At 54.4% G+C, this 18,831-nt stretch overlaps 1 protein-coding gene across 10 annotated transcripts in view; it reads left to right on the plus strand.

Moving 5' to 3' along the window:
* The window catches only part of PITPNM2 (phosphatidylinositol transfer protein membrane associated 2), a 143,394-nt gene that overhangs the window by 91,809 nt on the left and 32,754 nt on the right, over positions 1-18,831 (plus strand). For all 10 annotated transcript variants that reach the window (XM_058281288.1, XM_058281296.1, XM_058281295.1 and 7 more), the window contains exon 2: positions 4,689-4,861. In XM_058281288.1, the coding sequence (XP_058137271.1) occupies positions 4,784-4,861 (78 nt within the window). In that variant the 5' untranslated portion in view covers positions 4,689-4,783. The remainder of the gene's footprint in view (positions 1-4,688; positions 4,862-18,831) is intronic.

An 18,831-nucleotide genomic window follows, 5' to 3' on the forward strand; every position in this document is an offset into this window, starting at 1 on the left:
TCAAGTCATTTCTTTTTAAGTTTTCTGTGTCTTGTCTCTTTCACCCCCTGCCCTTGCAAGCTTTTAAAAGATTATAGCTGCCATTTCTTTGAACCTATGGAGAACTATTTGTCTGAAGTCTTCCTGTATTTCTATCCATCTCGCGATGTGTGTTCCTCTTCTGTCCTACCATTTAAGACACAGAACCCCTGGTGGTCCCTTTCTGATTGTCACTCCTCAGCTCCCTTCTAAATAGCAGCAGGTGGAGACCGTGGGGAGTGGCCTGGGGCAATCTCCAGCTGCGTTTTGACGTATTGTCTGGAAGACTCTCTTCCCAGAGCTGTTATTTATCCTTTGTCCAGGGATTCCATCTCTCAGGGTTCTGGGTACTTGAGGAGAGGGTGGCTCACCACAAGGCTCTTTAGGTCACTGACTCTGTGTTATGACCCTCCTCCCTGCCTTTCCCTCCCAGCCCCATTTCACCCCTGGCAGTCTCCATTCACTGGCAAACTAAATCCTCTTCATTGAAGTGGCTCGTTGGCTTGACTTCTCCATGCACTCTCACTCCTCTGCCATTCCAGAATGTACAACCAGGTCTCTGCACATGTGCTAGAATGTTCACAGCAGTGCTGTTCATATCAGTCCCAAGCAGGAGCCCAGCCATGTGCCCGTAACAGTCGAATGGATGAGTGGATTGTAGTATATTCACCCAGTGGAACTCTACCCCACAATGAGAATAAGGCATCTACAATGATGTGCAACAACTCGAATGAATCCTGTGAATGTAACATTGAGCCCCAAAAGCCATTCTCCAAACAGAGTATACAGAATGAGTCCAAATGGAATTGCTACTTCTGTAGGTCAATGACAGTTGAGTATTGGCCATCATAGGGTTCAAAAACAGGCAGAAGTCAGGATAGTGGCTGTCCACGGTTGGGGGATATGCCTAGAAGGGGGAACAAGAGGGCTTCTTGGGGAGTGGGCTTTCTGTTTCCTGGTCCGGGTGCTGGCCATATGGGTGTGTTCAATTTGTGCAAGTTCACCGATACTTAGGAATGACGTAGACGCTTTGTAGTATACATGTCACACGAAGAGGAAAAGGAAAAAACTGGAGGTCCCTCGCCTCTCCCCGGGCGCACACACAGCCCTAGGCCTATCATTCCAACAAGAGGGCCAGTGGCTGTGCCTTTAGGATGTGATGTGTACTGGGGGGTCCAGGGTGGCATGGGCTGTTCTAGGACGTTCCTTCCTCTCGTGGTATTTGGCTGGCATGCTGGCTGGTCCGTGGGTCCGGGTGTAGCGGTTGCCCTGTGCCCTCTTGCAACAGCGACTTGCTCTCTCTTGAGGAGCCTTTCACTGTTTTGGAGGGAAGTCAGGATAGATTTCTTAACCAACTAGTATAGGTGTAGCTAGTAAGAAACAGGCCTGTTTCTAAGCTAAATCAAATGCTAGTACTTCACCAGGCCAGAGTTACCTCCTCGAGCCTGGAAGGCTGGCGCTCAAAGTGCCAGCGCTCAGAGGTCCCTCGTGTCTGTTTTCTGAGGAGGCAGTCCTCGAAGGCCGCAGAGCTCAGAGGCTCCCCGACGAGGATGCTGCCCCAGGCCTCCCACGGGGCTGCTTCCCCCTTTGTTCTGAGCCCAGGTGCTGGTTGTGAAATCCCCTGCTTGCTTGCCACAGTCTGTTTGGAGTGTTTTCTCCCCAAGGAGAGAGGGAGCACCCGAAGCTAGGACAGCCTCCTGTCCGTGCCAAGCCCCGCCCCAGCAGCTGGCCCTGAGTGTCTTGGGCCCGTGGGCGAGTAGTGGCACCAGGCCGCAGGGAACGGCCTCTTCTCCGTGTGACCACGCCCCTCACCATGGCCAGTGGCTGCGGTGCGGCCCCAGGACCAGAGCTGGCCCCATCTCCCCAGGACACGGCCCCTCCTTGGCGCTCACGTTCCTGCCCTCACTCTGCTGGTCAGAACCCTGTCCGTCCCGGGAGGCCCTGCCCAAGTGGTCTGAGGGCTCCAGCTTCCACCAGGCCCTCCAAGCCACCCTGGACTGGGTGCAATCACCTCGTCTTAGCTACCCTCACGCGCAGGCAGGAGGGGACGCGGACAGCCCACCGTAAGGGCCTTGCACTCAGGTCCCAGAGTGGGCTCCTCCGGGCAGGCTCCACCACCCTCTGCTTCTGAGAGTTCTGACTCTTCTGGCTCGGGCCCAGTCACCCGTGCACTTAACTAGAATTCTGCAGAATTTTTTTTTTTTAAGATTTATTGATCTTTATTTTATTTCTCTCCCCTTCCTGCCCTCACCACCCGTCACAGTTGTCTGCCTTCTGTGTCCTTTCACTGTGGGTTCTTCTGTGTCTGCTTATATTCTTGTCAGCGGCACCAGGAATCTGTGTCTCTTTTTGTTGTGTCATCTTGCTGTGTCAGCTCTCCGTGTGTGCAGCGCCACTCCTGGGCAGGCTGCACTTTCTTTGGGTAGGGCAGCTTTCCTTACGGGGCGCACTCCTGTGCATGGGGCTCCCCTACATAGGGGACACCCCGGCGTGGCAGGGCACTCCTTGCATGCATCAGCACTGCGCATGAGCCAGCTCGTCACACAGGTCAGGAGGCCCTGGGTTTGAACCCTGGAACTCCCGTGTAGTAGATGGATGTTCTATCCATTGAGCCAAATCCGCTTCCCTGCAGAATTGTTTATTCGGTTCTTCCCTCCTCCCTACCTACTACCCCCCGTCACTGTAGATCTTTGGGCAGAAGGGCGGTTGCCTTCTGCTGTTGCACTGTCCGTTAAGCACGGGCTTCATCGGACAGACCCCAGAGCTGTCACTGTGGCTACCACCCCTGGCTGGCCTCGGCTCTGCTGCCAGTCGGGCCAGGTCCCAGGGGGGTGAGTGTGCCCGGGGGGGCGGTGCACCTCGGCCCTTGGGTCCATCTTCTCCGTACCTGTGCCCTCTACCAGCACGGGGGCGGGCAAGCCTGTGTAATGACATCTCTCCTGGCGGCTTGTCTTGGGGAGAAGATAGCTGACACCCCAGGAGCACCTCCTGGTGCGGCCACGTGCTCACGGAGCCTTGGAGAGCTGAGAACCGAGGCAGATGTTGGGGTGCCAGCTCAGGCTCTCAGGGTTCATCCCTGGCTGGAAATGGGGAGAAAACCTGAAGTTGACCTTTGAGGAGACGGAGGCTCTCAAGGTCACAGTGCTGGCCAGGCCCTTCCGGCGCCTGCCAGCAGCATCTGGTGGGCTGCAGAAACCACGTGACCAGAGAGATGGTCTGATTCCACACTCCTGCTACTCTGGGACCCCAGGCCTGGCACTGCAACCTTTGCTTGGGGTGAGCTGGGACTGGAGGCTGTGGCTCCATCCCTGCTCTGGTCTCTGGCCTCAGCTTCCTGCCCAGTGTGCGCACGGCTGTGAGGGCTCTGGGCAGGCACGGGAGGAGACCCCGGCCCTGGCCCCAAGCTCACCTTCCTCCCGGTGTCCCAGAAGCCCGGCCGCTAACTAGCCCCCGGCCTCGGCAGGATGGTCGGTGAGGATGGGCATCCACCCGTGCCCGTCTCCTGGAAGGTCCAGCCTTGCTCCCACCCTCTGTCTGCCCCTCTAAGTGGTTTGTTAAGGGATTTCCTGCAGCCACATGCACTCTTCCCGAGATTTCTGGTAAACTCACTTTCCTCGAGCTTGTTAGACATCCAGCAGTGTGGCGCGCGTGGGCGATGCTTCAGTGCCCTCGAGATCGGCGCCCCGGGGAGGCCGCCGGCCTGGCCGGGCCCTCGCGCTCATCACCCAGTAGGGCCCCCGCCCCAGTCACCATGAATCCTTGCTGACATCTGCAGTCCCCAGAGCAATCTTCCTAAAATACTCGCCTACTTGTGCCGCTACCCATTTTGGAAACTTTCACTCAGCTCCCAGTTAATGGCATGTAATTGCTCTGCAGGTACAGATGGCATCACAGCAAACCCTCGGCTATCCAGGGCACAGGCTACACTTGCGTTTCCCAGAGAGCCGAGCACCAGGTTCTTTGTTGGTTTGCTTTAAATTTGATTGCTTTAGATGCAAAGCTTTATCAAATTCTTCTATATTTCTTTGTGATCTTCAGAAGATAGTGAATGCCTTGTTTATTTCATTAAACTCTTCTACCCCCAAGGCCTAGATGTCAATAAATATTTCTTATTGGGTGGAGATCAAACTCAGAGTCGCCACTTCTGGATAATTCGGTTTCTGCCATGGAGCAGTGACACCGTGAGCACCTGGCGACACGTCAGGACTGTTTGCTCCGACACGGCAGGGCCCCGGCCTGCTGACTTTTAAACTTCTTGGTCTGTTTCTCATAGTTTCAATTGTCCTGTGTTCTTTCCCTCGCTCTGCTCCTCATAGTTTTAAGTGTCCCGTGTCACCTGCTGTGCCGCCTCGCAGCCACTCTCGAGGGGCCTGCTGGAGACTGGGAAACCGGCGCCGCGGCTCGTTAGGACTGTGAGCAGAGCAAGTGCCGGGCTCCCCCCGCCTTAGGAGACGCGCCACCTTCCCGCCCCTCAGCCCTCCTGTGGCTATTTGTTGATGGGAGAGCCTGCACACTTCATCCCGCTCGGCGCATGTGGCAGCTCTGCGGGATCATTTAGCAAAGCAGGAGCGTGCAGGCGAGAGAGACAAAGCACCCTGCTCGGGGTGGAGGCCTGGCCACCACGCCTACCGCTCATCAGAAGGTGACCGCCTTGTCCTCCTCTCTCCCAGGGGTCCTCGGTGAATCCTGTCATGGTTGTTTAAGGAACCTTGCCTGACGTCCCCAACTGGCAGTTCCCCGTCAACGGGAAGGCTTGGACTCCAAGATGATCATCAAGGAGTATCGGATCCCTCTGCCGATGACCGTGGAGGAGTACCGCATTGCCCAGCTGTACATGATCCAGGTGGGCCACGGGGAGAGGCTGGGCCGGGCGCACGGGGCCTCTGGGGACTTGCCTGCGGGCCGGGCGGGAGCCCCGGTCCTCACAGCGGTCGGCACCCACGGCGCCCCCAGGCCCTTACGCCTACCCCGCGTCATCTCGCTAAGCCGGGCGGGGTGCCCGTTTTGGGGGCGAGGAGGAGGGGAGGCACGGAGGAGCTGGAAACCTGGCCTGGGGACACACGGCTGGCCCCTGGCCCTCCAGCCCGCGCGCCGGCAGACGGCTGTGTGGGGTACGGGGCCGGTTTACAGGCGGCACGAGTGTGAGGGCGACAGGCTGCCGTGGCGAGTCCCCCCACCTGCTTGGTGCCCGGCTCGAGGCCCCGGCATCCGGCCATGGTGGCCCAGGCATGACCACAGCTTCCGCTCGCTGGAGTCCCACTGGGTCTTGCTTCTGTGGAGCCCGCAGCCCTTAGCCCAGCCAGCAGCCCCCTTCCCACACCACCAGGACCCTTGTCTCTCCTGTCTCCGCTCCCCTGGGCACGTTGACAGCTCTGTACCCCATCACCCAGGGGGCCTGCACCCCATCAGGGCATCGCCTCAAGTCGTGAGGACAGCAAGGAGACCCCAGGCAGGACCCTGTTTCTGCTTGCCTGGTGGGCTCCCACCTGTCAGCCCCACTCGGGAGTCCTGGTCACGAGCTCCTAGCAGCGCCCCAGTGCCCCAGGCCCAATCTTGGAGGAGCTTCAAGTCGCTCTTGGGGTTAGGCCAGGCCCTCAGCTTGGAAGGCTTGACAGGGAAGACAAAAGGAGGGGAACTGGGCCTCTCTGGGGGGCCGTTGGCCCCAAGCTGCTCCAGGAGCACAGCTCAGTTTCCTCCTGAACCACTTAGCGCCTAATTATTCCTAGAGAGCAGGGAGGGGAGGCAGTGTACACAGGCCCCCAGCCCCGAGCATCGGGCAAGGGCAGTGCAAGGAGCAGGCCGTCCTGCCAGCGGGGCCCCAGCCGCGGCAGGGCAGCCCCTCAGCTCCTCACGGCGGCCTGGAGCGAGGCTGGTGGCCTGTCCCAGGACTCAGTGCAGCAATATCCGCTGTTTTTCTGCCTGCCGTTTTTACCCCTTCTTTTGGATTAAAAAAAAAAAAGCCTTCTTTTAAATTAATGTCATTTTTAAACATTGCCCTGGACCACCCTTGGCTGTGGGGCAGCCCGAGGGTCCCAGGCAGTGACACTGCGACGCAGCGGCGCAGTGTCTGCGGGCTCACACGGGACGGAGGCTCCAGCTCCAAGAGCCACTGCCTGCCTTTCTGCGGCTGTGAACTTCCAGGGCCCCTTAGTGGTCTCCTCCCCGGAGCAGGAGCACGCCCACGTGCACACACCTGCTTTCCCGTTGAAACCAAAATGGGAAACGGCCACCTGGCGCCCGTGAAGGGATTTCGGCTAGCACATCGTTGCGGGGAGCGTGATTGGTGGCGACCGCGGTTCCAGCTGGGCTGGGGCGCAGTGACCCTTGGGCAGCCCAGGTTCCCCACAAGAGGCAGCTCTCCAGAGGTGGCAGGCTGGCCTGGAGCAGCTCTGTCTGTCTGTCCACCCAGCAGTGGTGTCCCGGTGCAAGGTTCCAGCCCAGAGGGCCCCTGCCCCTCCTTCCTTGTCGGGTGGCATCTCTGGCCTGAGTGCCAGGTGCCACCACCCTCGGGGTGTGGCCACACTCCCTTCCTGTCCTGCCGGGGCCGCTGCTGGGGAGTTGCCCGTGTCCCTAGGGTCACTGCCGGCCAGGGGGATGATGGCTGGGCGCTTGTCCACCCAGCCCCTGTCCCAGCTCCAGGAGATCAAGCTGGATGATGCACAGCTTAGGGCCGTGGCCAGGCTTTCCAGCATCTGGACATGGGTGGCGCTCAGGCTGGTGGCCCTGGACCCAGTCGGGAGGGGACTCAGTGCTGCTGGGGGCTTTGGGCTCCTTTGGGGGGGAGGCCCCCGATCGTTCAATGACATGGAAGAAAAGCGAGTGACTCACGGAGCCTGCTTGCGTGGTCCAGGGCCCTCAAGCGGGAGCTCTTCCTTCTGCAGCGTCCCTAACCCCCACCCGCCGCGCCTGCGCTTCTCCTCCTGACTGCGCAGCTTTCTGTCTGCCCCACGCCTGGGCTCTCTGGCTTTGCACCTCCTCCTGGTTGCCTGCGAGTCTCAGAGGTGAGAAGGGCTGCGGCAGGTGGGGAGGCGAGGCGCGCAGGCACCCTCTCTGGGAGCCCGGAGGGGGGGCCGCCAGACTGGGGAGGAGGGCCGTGTCTCGAGGAATTGGCTGACTCCGTGGTGGCTCGGGCACAGCTGAGCCGCCAGCCTCCTCCTGTCCCCCGAGCCTCCTCCCAGAGGGTCCCTGCTCCTCCGTGGTGGGCAGGCCACCGGGCCCCAGTCAGAGCAGTGCAGCTCAGGGCCTTCAGCGCTGCCGGCCCCAGGACGCCCCTCTGCAGAAATCCTGCCTGGCCCGGCACCTAGGGGGCCCCCCTCCTTGGTATGGCCCTCTCTGCCCGGCCAGGCCCGGCTGCCTCTGCTCGCTGCCTCCAGACGGGGACCCCCAAGGGCCCCCTCGCCGCAGGGTGGTGGCACAAGCCTTCTCTCCATCTTGGTTTCCTGGCCGCATCGAGTCACACACTTCACAGAGGTACAGTTTACCGTGTCAGGCGGACCCCAATAAAGCTGCTTTTACAAACAGCTAAACTCACTAAACGGTTCTGTGCCCTCCGTTGTCCTGAGGGCGAAACCTTCCTGCCCTCAGGGGCCCGTGCAGATGAGACAAACGCAGGTGCAGCTGCCTCTGGAGAGCAAAGCCTGGTGGAAGCCAGAGCACGGGGCTGCCTTTTGGTGACTGTACCACCCTGGACAAGTCCCTCCTCCTTTCTTAGCCCCCGTCTCCCCCTCTGTAGGGTGTGGATAATAGTAGCTGTAACTGAGGGAGAAAGTGCCTGCAGAGCACTCAGCAGAGCCACTGAGTAAACGGAACTGCTGCAAGTGCCAGGAGGACACAAGGGTCCAGGAGAGGACAGAGGAGTCCAGGAGAGGACAGGGGTTCCGGAAGAGGACAGGAGAGGACAGAGGTGTCCAAGAGAGGACAGGGGTGTCCGGAAGAGGACAGGAGAGGACAGGGGGTGTCCGGGAAGCAGTAGCTGCTTTGCTCACCCACCTGTGGCCTCAGCCAGGGTTGTCGTCTTTTTTCTGGAGGGGACTCAGTAGCTCTGGGCCTTGGAGGCGCAGCGCGTCTCGGTGCCCAGAGGGCAGGGCCCGGTGGTGAGGCAGGGGGCGTTGACGCTGCCTGCGTGTGCATCTGTGGCCTGGTGAGAATGCACCTGTTGTCAGGAAGCTGACCCAGCTGGCCTTGGCGGTGCCGTCCCGTCACCATGGAAACAGATGCTGAGCCCCTGCCTCGAAGACGAGGTGTTCTGCATAACAGAAACCTGAGCTCCTGGAGACTAGAAAGAGCAGTCAAGGCAGCGAGTGGCAGAGGGGACCCTGGCCCCACCCGCTTCCCCGCGCCATCCCTCCTACCTCCTGTCGAACATGAGAGGTTTGTTTTATAGCAGCTTTATTGAGATGCAAGTCACTTACCATACAATTCACCCTACAACTGCACAGCTCGGTGGTTTCTAGTATATTTGCACAGACTTGTGCAGCCATCACCACGAGTCAGTTTTAGAGCATTTTCATCACCTGAAAAAGAAACGCTGCACCCTTAGCCATCACTCCCACTCCAGCCCCTGCCAACCCTAAACACTTTCTGACTCTGGAGACCTGCCTATTTTGGACGTTTCATATCAGTGGACTCATACGACATTGACCTTTTGTCTGGCTTTTTTCACTTAGCACAATATTTTCAAGATTCATCCACGCTGGAGCATTATCAAAACTCCATTCTTGCAAACAGATGTAGCTCAGTGGTTGAGCACCTGCCTCCCATGTTCAAGGTCCTGGGTTCAATCCCCAGTGGCTCCTAATAATATATATATATATATAGTTCTATATGTATATAGTTTACATACCCATTATAAAAAACTCCATTTTTCTTGCTGACACATAATATTCCATTGCATGTTTTATTTATCCATTCTTCCTTTGATAGCCATTTGGGTCATTCCCACTTTGTTGACTTTTGTCAAGAATGCTGGCATCACCCCGTCAACATTTTTGTGGACAGTGTTTTCAGTTCTCAGGCACAACCCTGGAGGTGGAATTGCTAGGTCACATGGAAACTCCATTTAACCTTTTCAGAAACTGCTAAACTGTGTTCCAATGTCTTGCTAAGGAAATTCCTGCCCCAGAACTGTTTAACTTAATTATCAGTATTTTCACTAGCTTTAATAAAACTTTATAAATATGTTTTTTAAGTTTTTTTTTTTTTTTACATTCCCAGAAAGCAGTGTGTGAGGGTTCCTATTTCTCTACATCCCTGCCAATCCTTGTTATTTTCCGTACTTTTAAAATGGTAGTTGTCCTAGTCAGTATGAAGTGCTATCTCATTGTGGATTTTATTTGCCTTTTTCTAATGACTCATGATGTCAAGCATTTTTTTCATGTGCTTATTGGGCATTTATATGCCTTTGGAGAAATGTCTATTCAGATCTTTTGCCCATTTTAAAATGGTCTTTTTTATTGTTGGGTTGTATATTTATTCTTTCATTATTCTAGGTACAAGTCCCTTGTCAGGCATTTGATTTGCAAAATGTTCTCCTGTTCTGTGAGCTGTCTTTTCCCTCGCTTGATGGACAAAGATTTTTAATTTTGATGAAGTGCAATTTATCTCTTTTTGTCATGGTGGTTGCTTGTGCCTTTGGTCATACTCTAAAAGCCATTATCTAATGCAGAGTCACAGCGCTTTCCAGCTAAGTTTCTCCTAAGAGTCATGGAGTCTCTGCTCTTCCATTTAGGAGGCCTTGTTTTAGGGCTGTCAGTGGCAGCCAGTGAGAAAGCCAGGTCCCTCGGGGGCTTGTGGACGGGCTGTGGCCCCTGGGTCGCGCTTGCCTAGCTGCCTCTCCCCTGCCGTGCGGCCTCACACACGTCACTGCCTACACCTCAGTTCCTCAATCTACACCACAGATAGGTTTCTTGAGGGTGTATTTGCCAGGGTCTTTCCGGCACAGTTGCGTGCATGCCTGCACACGCACGCTTGCACACGTGCACGCTCATGCACTCACACGTGCACCCTCACACAGGCACACTCGCGTGCCACCATGAACACACACTCCTGGCCCCAGCAGGTGGCCACCTAGTGACTGAGCCCAGCACGGGGACATGGCCCTCAGCCTCCCTCCCGCGTCCAACACCAAGCCCAGAACCCAAGCCCCAAGTGTTTCCCGGCCTGCGGGTCGGGCCCTGCAGCAGGATGGGCTGTCCCGGGTCTCCCCTTCCCCCAGTGAGCTGGCAGCTTTCAGCCCCTGCGCAGTGCTGCCCCCCCACCCCCGCCCCGGCTCTGGAATAAACAAGCTGTCAGGGCACACGGTCGTGCAGAAGCTGCTGGTTCACGGGAGGCTGAGTCATGCCCCTGCCAGGGGAGCCCAGGGAGCAGAGCAGAGCGAGGCTCACCTGGCCCGGGCCGGGCTCTGGGTGGAAAGACCTGGGTCTGGGTGCGGAGCCCAAGCCAGCGCCCCTCCTCTCCCACAGCCTCCCCTCTCGCTCCCACTGCCCCCGCCCGGATGAGCCACTTCCGGTGCCTGCTCCATCCACGCCCTGCCCTGCTGGCTCACCACCTGCAGGGCAGGCAGGTGCAGCGCACCTACAGTGCCTGCGATGAGTCAGGGCGGGCTGCAGGCGCCAGGTCTGCCCGTGGCCTAGGAACCTGGGGCATCATGATAGCCAAGCCACCTATCCCACTCCCCACCTCAGTTTCCTCACCTGTGAAACGAGCGCACAGTCCTGCCTGGTCCTGGGGCTGACAGAGGAGCAGGGGGGAGCATGGGAGGGGCATGGGCCAGTAAACTGAAGCAGGGCCAGTTGGACTTTGGCCCCCTGGGCTCCTGCTCTAACTGTTTTGCCCACTGGGGGGGGGGGCCGCCTCTTCCGAGAAGCCTTCCTTCCCTGTCTGCACCTGCTCCTGATAACCATGGCTGACCTGTCGTGGCCTATTTCTTTTTTCTTTTTTTTTTTTTAAAGATTTATTTTTTTATTTATTTAATTCCCCTCCCCCGGGTTGTCTGTTTTCTGTGTCTTTTTGCTGCGTCTTGTTTCTTTGTCCGCTTCTGTTGTCGTCAGCGGCACGGGAAGTGTGGGCGGCGCCATTCCTGGGCAGGCTGCTCCCTCCTTCGCGCTGGGCGGCTCTCCTTATGGGTGCACTCCTTGCGCGTGGGGCTCCCCTACGCGGGGGACACCCCTGTGTGGCAGGGCACTCCTTGCGCGCATCAGCACTGCGCATGGGCCAGCTCCACACGGGTCAAGGAGGCCCGGGGCTTGAACCGCGGACCTCCCATGTGGTAGACGGACGCCCTAACCACTGGGCCAAAGTCCGTTTCCCATGTCGTGGCCTCTTTCTGAGGCTCAACCCCACCACTCCCTATGGTCCCCGAGAGTACCTGGCCTCATGGGAATGGGAGGTACCTTCTCCAGCTTCGCCCTGCCCAGGGGCACAGGCCCCTGCCCCTCTGCTCTGCCCTGGGACCTCAGCGCCCCATTGAGGGGCCGCAGGAGGTGCAAGGAGGGGTGGAGACGCGACCGGCTCTTCCCCCACTGGCAGCATCAGCAGCTGATCTGGAACGGGAAAAATGAGGTGTGCAGCCTGGCCCCCTCCGCCCCTGTCCCGGCACCTCCCCGAGGCCCCAGGTGTCTCTGGTCATCGCCTTCAGGCCTGGCTCCTCATCCCAGCTCCCAGGGAATCTGAAACCCCCGGCTAAGAGCACCTGCCCACCCCAACCCTGGGATGAGGCCGCGAGCACCTGCCCCGCTCAGGCTGGCACTGCAGCAGGGCTTGGCTCTGAACGCCTCCCTCTCCGGCCAGCACCTGGCGAAGGCTTGGATCTCTCTGGCTTGGACCTGGTGGCATTGACACAGTTGGATAAGCACAGACCGCATCTGGGCCTGGGATGGGCAGGCTGCCCCTTGCTGTCCCCTGCCGGGTTCCAGCCCAGGGGTGGGGTGATCCGCTGCTCAGGGCCCCGATGGGAAGGGCAGTGCTGACCGCCGGTCCCTGGACCTCACCGGGGCCCTCCAGCCCCTGCCACTTCTCTCCTCCCATCTGCACCCAGGGCCAGAGATCCAGTTTCATCAAACCACTCCTTCCAACCTCAGGAGGCTGTATGGCTGCCCCCTGCTCCGGGGGGCTCCTCCTGCCTTAGCTCCTGCGGGCAGCCCCCGGCGCATGTGGACCTCCACGGAAGGCCCTTGGGGCATCTGTCAGGCACGACACACAACATGACCCCTGCTGGGCCGGGCAGAGGCCTTCGCTGGGGGCACCCCCAGCAGCAGGGCATGCAGATGGGAGCACCTAGGGCCTCCTTCCTAAGAGCCAAGCTGCACAAACTCCCCACTGGGATAAATGGCGCCGGAATAGCATTCAATGGAGAAAAAGAACACGCCGTCATTGCTACTTGCCCCCACGTGGGTGGCTCACATGAGCAAAATAAACCGATACAAGGAGTACTTGCCCACTAATTCCATTTATATGAAGCTCAAAAACAGAAAGGATGGGGGTTCCTTATTGGGGGGTGCTGGCTGGAGATTCTAGGTGCTGGGAATCTTCTCTGTCTTGATTTGCATAGGGGTTTAATGGGTGATCATCTGTGGGTCATTCTTTGAGCTGTGTAATTAAAGCCTGTGCTAAACTTTATGAATATTACTCCTCAGTGAAAAAAAAACAACTTAAAATAATAATAGGCACCCAACAAAGCATCAGGGTGCCCAGATGCAAATCTGGCCCTGCCCTGAGTACCTTGGACCGACATCGGCTCCTCCGAGCCTCAGTTTCCTGGGCTGTCGATGAGCTAATAGCTGCACCTGGTACAATACAGGAGCTCAGCAAGAATTTCTCCTTTCCTGCCCGCAGCCTGAGGGGCCTGAACTCCTGAGTGGGAGGCTGGAGACCCCCTCACTCGGCGCCTGGGGGCCACCACGCCCGCGCACCCTGGCAGGGAGGGGGTGGGGGCAGAGTCCTGCAGAACAAGGTGAGCCCAATCTGGGGGCATCAAGAGGCAGCCCCCAGCCCCACGTGACTCTGAAGGTCCCTAATCCGCTCAACAGCCCTTCAGCCCATTTCACAGATGCAGAAACGGAGGCTCAAAGATCTTCAAGAACTTGTCTAGGGCACCTCATGCCGTCATAGCCAAGTTAAAGCAAACCCTAGAGGCTTCAGTTGTGTCTAAAAAAGTAAGCTGCAGGGCCCCCCTTGGCAGGTGAAATCCCCTCCAGCTGAAATGGAAGTTGAGAGCCCGGAAGCCAGGAGCAGGGGACCCACCCCTGAGAGACTGCTGTGAAACCAGGGGTTCCTCGCCGTGTTGGACGCGGCTGATTTCACTTGAGCCTTTTATGTCACGTATGGAGAGGCTGCGGCCACAACGGGGACATGCCCGACGACACACAGCAGTTGTTGGCGGTGGGTGGATGGCCTCTGGCCCGAGCCCCCGTGGTGGGAATTCCTGGCCTGTGGGCGGCCCCTCAGCGCCTGTGGTAGTCAGGGGTCTCTAGCGAGACAGAATCAACAAGAGGTATCTGTCACTAGTGTGAGATTTTATCAGAGCCGCTCACGTGACCGTGGGGATGCACAAGGCCAGGTTCCGCAGGCAGGCTGAACCAGGGGCTGCGGTGAAAGTCCAGCATAGGTCCTCGACGAGTTCTGGGAAACGTTGTCTGTCCAAAGGCGAGCTGGGAAATTCTCTCTCCATGCTGGAATCACTTCCCCTTTTTAAGGCATTCAACTGATTGGGTTAAGCATCACCCGTCGCTGAGGGCAAGCTCCCTGATGGATGTAATTGTAATCAGCTATCTATGGTTTACCACCGCAGTAAAGTCCATGGTGACTGAAGTCCACAAATGCCCTTGTAGTCCAGTTAGCCCAGTGCTTGCTTGACCAAACACCTGGGCACGATTGCCTGGCCGAGTTGACACATTAGCCTAACAGCGCCCTAGCCCTCACTGCCCCTCCTGGATGGCCCCCGCAGGTGTCCCGCCCCGCTGCCGCCTGGACCACCTTCCTGGAGCCCAGACCGGCCCGTGTCCCCGGTGTCCCCCCAGCATAAAGCCCTTCCCTCCTCCTGGAAAGCGCGCTCCTGAGCAGCTCAGTCAGCGCCTTTCGTGATCTGGCCCCTTTGCTGCCACCTGCCCCACACCCCTCACCCCGGCAGCGGCATGTGGCTCGTCGTGCCCACCCCGCCCACCTGCCTGCCCGGCCCCCCTGCCCTGCTCCACTCTGCATGGAGCAGTCCTCTTCCTCCTTACGGAGCCCCTCAGTGTGGTGGAGGACCCCTTCTCTGACCCCCTGGGCCACATTCTGAGCAGGGACCACTCATCCCGAAGTCCACCTGCGGAAGCACTCGGTGGGCAGTGGGCGTCCCTTTCCCCCAGGCCTGCCACTGCCTGTGACTCTAAGCGGGTCTGCTCCGTCCAGCCCCTGGCAGGGAGCTTTGCTGCACACCAGCTCACAGGAGCTGTTCCAGCTTCGCTGTTTAGCCTGCCGGGGCCTGCTGCTTCCCTGGAGGCCCAGAGCAGCCGCTGCTCGTTCTCGAGGCTGCACCAGCCGAGCAGAGGCGCATTGTCGGGGCGGGTTGCAGCTTTTCTAAAAGAGGGCGCTGAGCAGCAGCCCCCTCGCAGCCCACTCTGGAGGCGGGATGCTCCGAGCAGCCTGCAGACACTTCCCCCCACTTTGGTTCCTGATTCTCTTTACTTTTTCTTCAAGTACCATGTGGATACAGAGGGGTAGATGATTTGTGAGTGATTGCTCGAGGGACTTCCATAAAGTGAACATACCTGTGTAGTCACCACAGCTCAACAGACAATCTAAAGCACCTCAGAAACTCCCCTTGTGCCCCCTTGACCTGTGGACTTCTTTCCTTAACAGCTTTATTGAGATATAATTCACATACCGTACAATTCACCCATCGTAAGTGAACAATTCAGTGGCTTTTAGGATGCTCAAGGAGTTGCACAACCATCACCACGATCGATTTTGGAACATTTGCATCACCTCCCAATGACCCTCTTAATTTTAGCCGTCACCCTCAATCCCTCATCCCTCTCAAGTTGCCTGTTCTGGACATTTCGTGTAAATGGAATCATAGAACACGAGGCCTTTCGTGTCCCGCTTCTTTCACTTAGTGTAACGTCTTCAAGGTTCGTCCATGTTCTAGCAGGTCTCCACACCACTCCAGTGCGTGGCTCTACCCTAGCATATGCCTCCATTCATCAGTGAATGGGCTTTCGGGCTGTTAGGAACGAGGCAGCTGGGAACACCCCTGTATGCGCTGTGGCGTGGAGAGGTTTTCAGTTCCTTGGGGTATAAAGATAGGAGTGGAATTGCTGGGCCACATGGAAACTATTTTTAAGCCTTTGAAGAATTACCAAACTGTTTTTCACAGAGGCTACACCATTTTATGTCCTGTCCAGCAATGTCTGAGGGTTCCAGCAATGTCTCCACATCCTGGCCAGCACCTGCTCCAGCTCAGCGACTGTGAGTGGGATCGCATTGCATTTCCCTAACGGCTAGCAACGTTGAGCATCTTCTCGTGCTTAGGGGGCATTTGTATTTCTTCTCTGGGGAAATGTCTATTCAAGTCTTTTGCCCTTTTTAAAAATTGAGTTATGTGTCTTTTTATTAGTGAGCTGTTAGAGTTCTTTATATGTTCTGGATACTAGAGTTCTTTATATGTTCTGGATATATGTATTTATCAAATACATGATTTGCAGATGTTTCTCCAATCTTGTGGGTTATCATTTCAATTTCCCTTCCTCCCTCCCTTCTTTTCTATCTTACTTTCTTTTTTATGGTAATTTGTTTTTCATTTGAGGAGTTGTTAGTTAACAAAACAACCTTGCATTCCATACAGGAATCCCATATATCACCCCACCACCACCACCTTGCACTGTTGTGGCACACTTGTTCCATGTGATGAAAGAACATCTTTGCTGCTATTGATAGTCCATAGCTGATATTCGATGTGCTTTCCCACAAACCGTCACATTATTCACACCATGTATTGGTATTGTATATTTGTTATGGCTCATAAGAGAACATTCTCTTATTTGTACTGTTAATGACAGGCCATCAGTCACCTTGGGGTCAGTCCCCTGCCTTGTACAATCCACCAAAAGTGTACACTCAGTGGCTCTCAGTTTCATCACAGAGTTGTGCTGTCATCAGCTCAGTGCATTTCAGAACTTCTTCATTGCTCCAAAAGGAAAACGCCCATATCCCCTAATACCTCTCGCCATTATTGGCCCTTAGCTTTTTTTTTTGCCACTGCTGTAAATTACAATATTTTTCTATAGTTAACAGTACAATAGTACTGTTAACTATAGGCTATGTGTTACACTAGTTATATTTTCCCATGTATCTCCATATTCTTAACACTTATAATAAAGGAATATTCTTATATTTGTATTATTAACCATAATCCTCATCTAACACTGAAATCGCTGTATTATACAGTCCCTAGATTATCCCCTAGCTGTCTTTCAATTCACATTAACCTCCTTAGAGGTTAATAGAATCATGTTCTAGATTTTAATGATTTATTTTTTATTGTTTTCTTCCCTCCCAACCTGAATGTGCCACAAGAACAAGAACTGTAGCTGGCTTTTTTTCACTCTGTATCCTCAATGCTGGAATAGTGCCTGGCATATAAATTCGCAATAAATATTTTATGGTTGGGTTACTCAGAGGTAAAATTGTAGGCTCTACAATGATTTTTCTGACTTATAACTGTCCACCTTGTAATAGAGGAACAATCTTAGGTTTGTACTATTAACCACAATCATCATCGACCACCAAAATCACTATGCGATGCAGTCCCTAGGTTATCCTCCAGCTTTCTTTCAGTTAACATTGACCTCCTTAGACTATCCCTTTTGGCCACAATCACATTTGTAAATCAAGAGTGTTCATTATACTCACTTAATGTGGTACCATCAACTCTAACCATTTCCCCACAGTTGCAATCCCCTTATTAAACATTCTCCATACATTCAGCATTGGCTCCCCCTTCTCAACCCACATTCTATCACCTAGTAACCTGTACTCTAGAGTTTAACTCCATGGGTTTACTCATCATATTTAGTTCATATTAGTGAGACTGTACAATATTTGTCCTTTTGTATCTGGCTTATTTCACTCAACCTAACATCTTCAAGGTTCATCCGTGTTGTCAGATGCATCCCAAGCACATTTCTCCGTGTAGCTGAAGAGTTTTCCACCATATGTATATACCACATTTTGTTTATCCATTCATCAGTTGATGGACACTTGGGTAGTTTCCATATTTGGGCAATTGTGAATAATGCCATCAGTGTGCAAATATCAGTTCAGGTTCTTGCTTTCAGTTCTTCTGAATATATTCCCAATAGTGGGATTGCAGTTTTATATTTAGCTTCTGAGGAACCACCAAACTATCATCCACATCGGCTGCACCATTTTACACTCCCACCAATAGTGAAAGAGCATTCCAGTTTCTCCACATCCTCTCCAGCACTTGTAGTTTTCTGTTAATTTAATAATGGCCATTCTGTAAGGCATGAAATGGTCTCTCATAGTTTTGATCTGCACTTTCCTAATAGCTAGTGATATTGAACACCTTTTCATGTGCTTTTTGGCCACTTGTATTTCTTCTTTGGAAAAATATGTTCAAATCTTTTGCCCATTTTTAAATTGGGTTGCTTGTCTTTTTATCGTTGAGTTGTATGACCTCTTTATATAACATGGAGATCAGACCCTTATCAGATACGTAGTTTCTGAAAATTTTCTCCGAATGAGTAGGCTGCCTTTTCAACAAAGTCATTTGAAGCACAAAGTGTTTAATTTTGAGGAGGTCTCATTTATCTATTTTTCCTTATGTTGCTCATGCTTTGGGTGTAAGGGTTAAGAAACCCCACCTACCACAGGATCTTTTTTACAGTGGTTTTTTACCACTGTAGCTAAGTAATAAGCTTTAAAGTCAGGAAGTGAGAGTCCTCCAACTTTGTTGTTCTTTTTTTTAAAGATTTATTTTTTATTTCTCTTCCCTTCCTCTGCCCCCCACCTCCAGTTGTCTGTTCTCTGTGCCTATTCACTGTGTGTTCTTCGGTGACCGCTCATATCCTTATCAGCGGCACGGGAATCTGTTTCTTTTTGTTGCATCATCTTGTTGTGTCAGCTCTCCATGTGGGCGGCGCCATTCTTGGGGAGGCTGCACTTTCTTTCACGCTAGGCAGCTCTCCTTTCGGGGCACATTCCTTGCGCGTGGGGCTCCCCTACACGGGGGACACCCCTGCGTGGCACGGCACTCCTTGCGCGCATCAGCACTGCGCTTGGGTCAGCTCCACACGGGTCAAGGAGGCCCGGGGTTTGAACCGCGGACCTCCCATATGGTAGGCGGACACCCTATCCATTGGGCCAAGTCCACTTCCCTGTTGTTCTTTTTAAAGACATTTTTTGGCTATTCAGGGCCCTTATACTTCCAAATAAATTTGATAATTGGCTTTTTCCTTTCTTAAAAAAGGCTGTTGGAATATTTTTATCAGCATTGTATTGAACATCTAAATCAGTTTAGGTAAAATTGGTATCTTAATGATATTTAGTATTCTAGTCCATGAACACAGAAAGTCCTTCCATTTATTTAGGTCTTCTTTGGTTTCTTTTAGCAATGTTTTGTAGTCTTCTGAATATTGGTCCTTTCTGTCCTGGTTAAGTTTATTCCTAAATATTTGATTCTTTTAGTCACTATTGTAAATGGAATTTTTTTCTGACTTCCTCCTCAAATTGCTCATTGGTAGTGTATAGAAATGCTACTGATTTTTGCATATTAAACTTATATCCTGCTAGTTGGCTGAACTTGTCTATTTT

Source organism: Dasypus novemcinctus, chromosome 19 (genome assembly GCF_030445035.2).
Source record: "Dasypus novemcinctus isolate mDasNov1 chromosome 19, mDasNov1.1.hap2, whole genome shotgun sequence".
In the NCBI taxonomy this organism is placed as follows: Eukaryota; Metazoa; Chordata; class Mammalia; order Cingulata; family Dasypodidae; genus Dasypus; species Dasypus novemcinctus.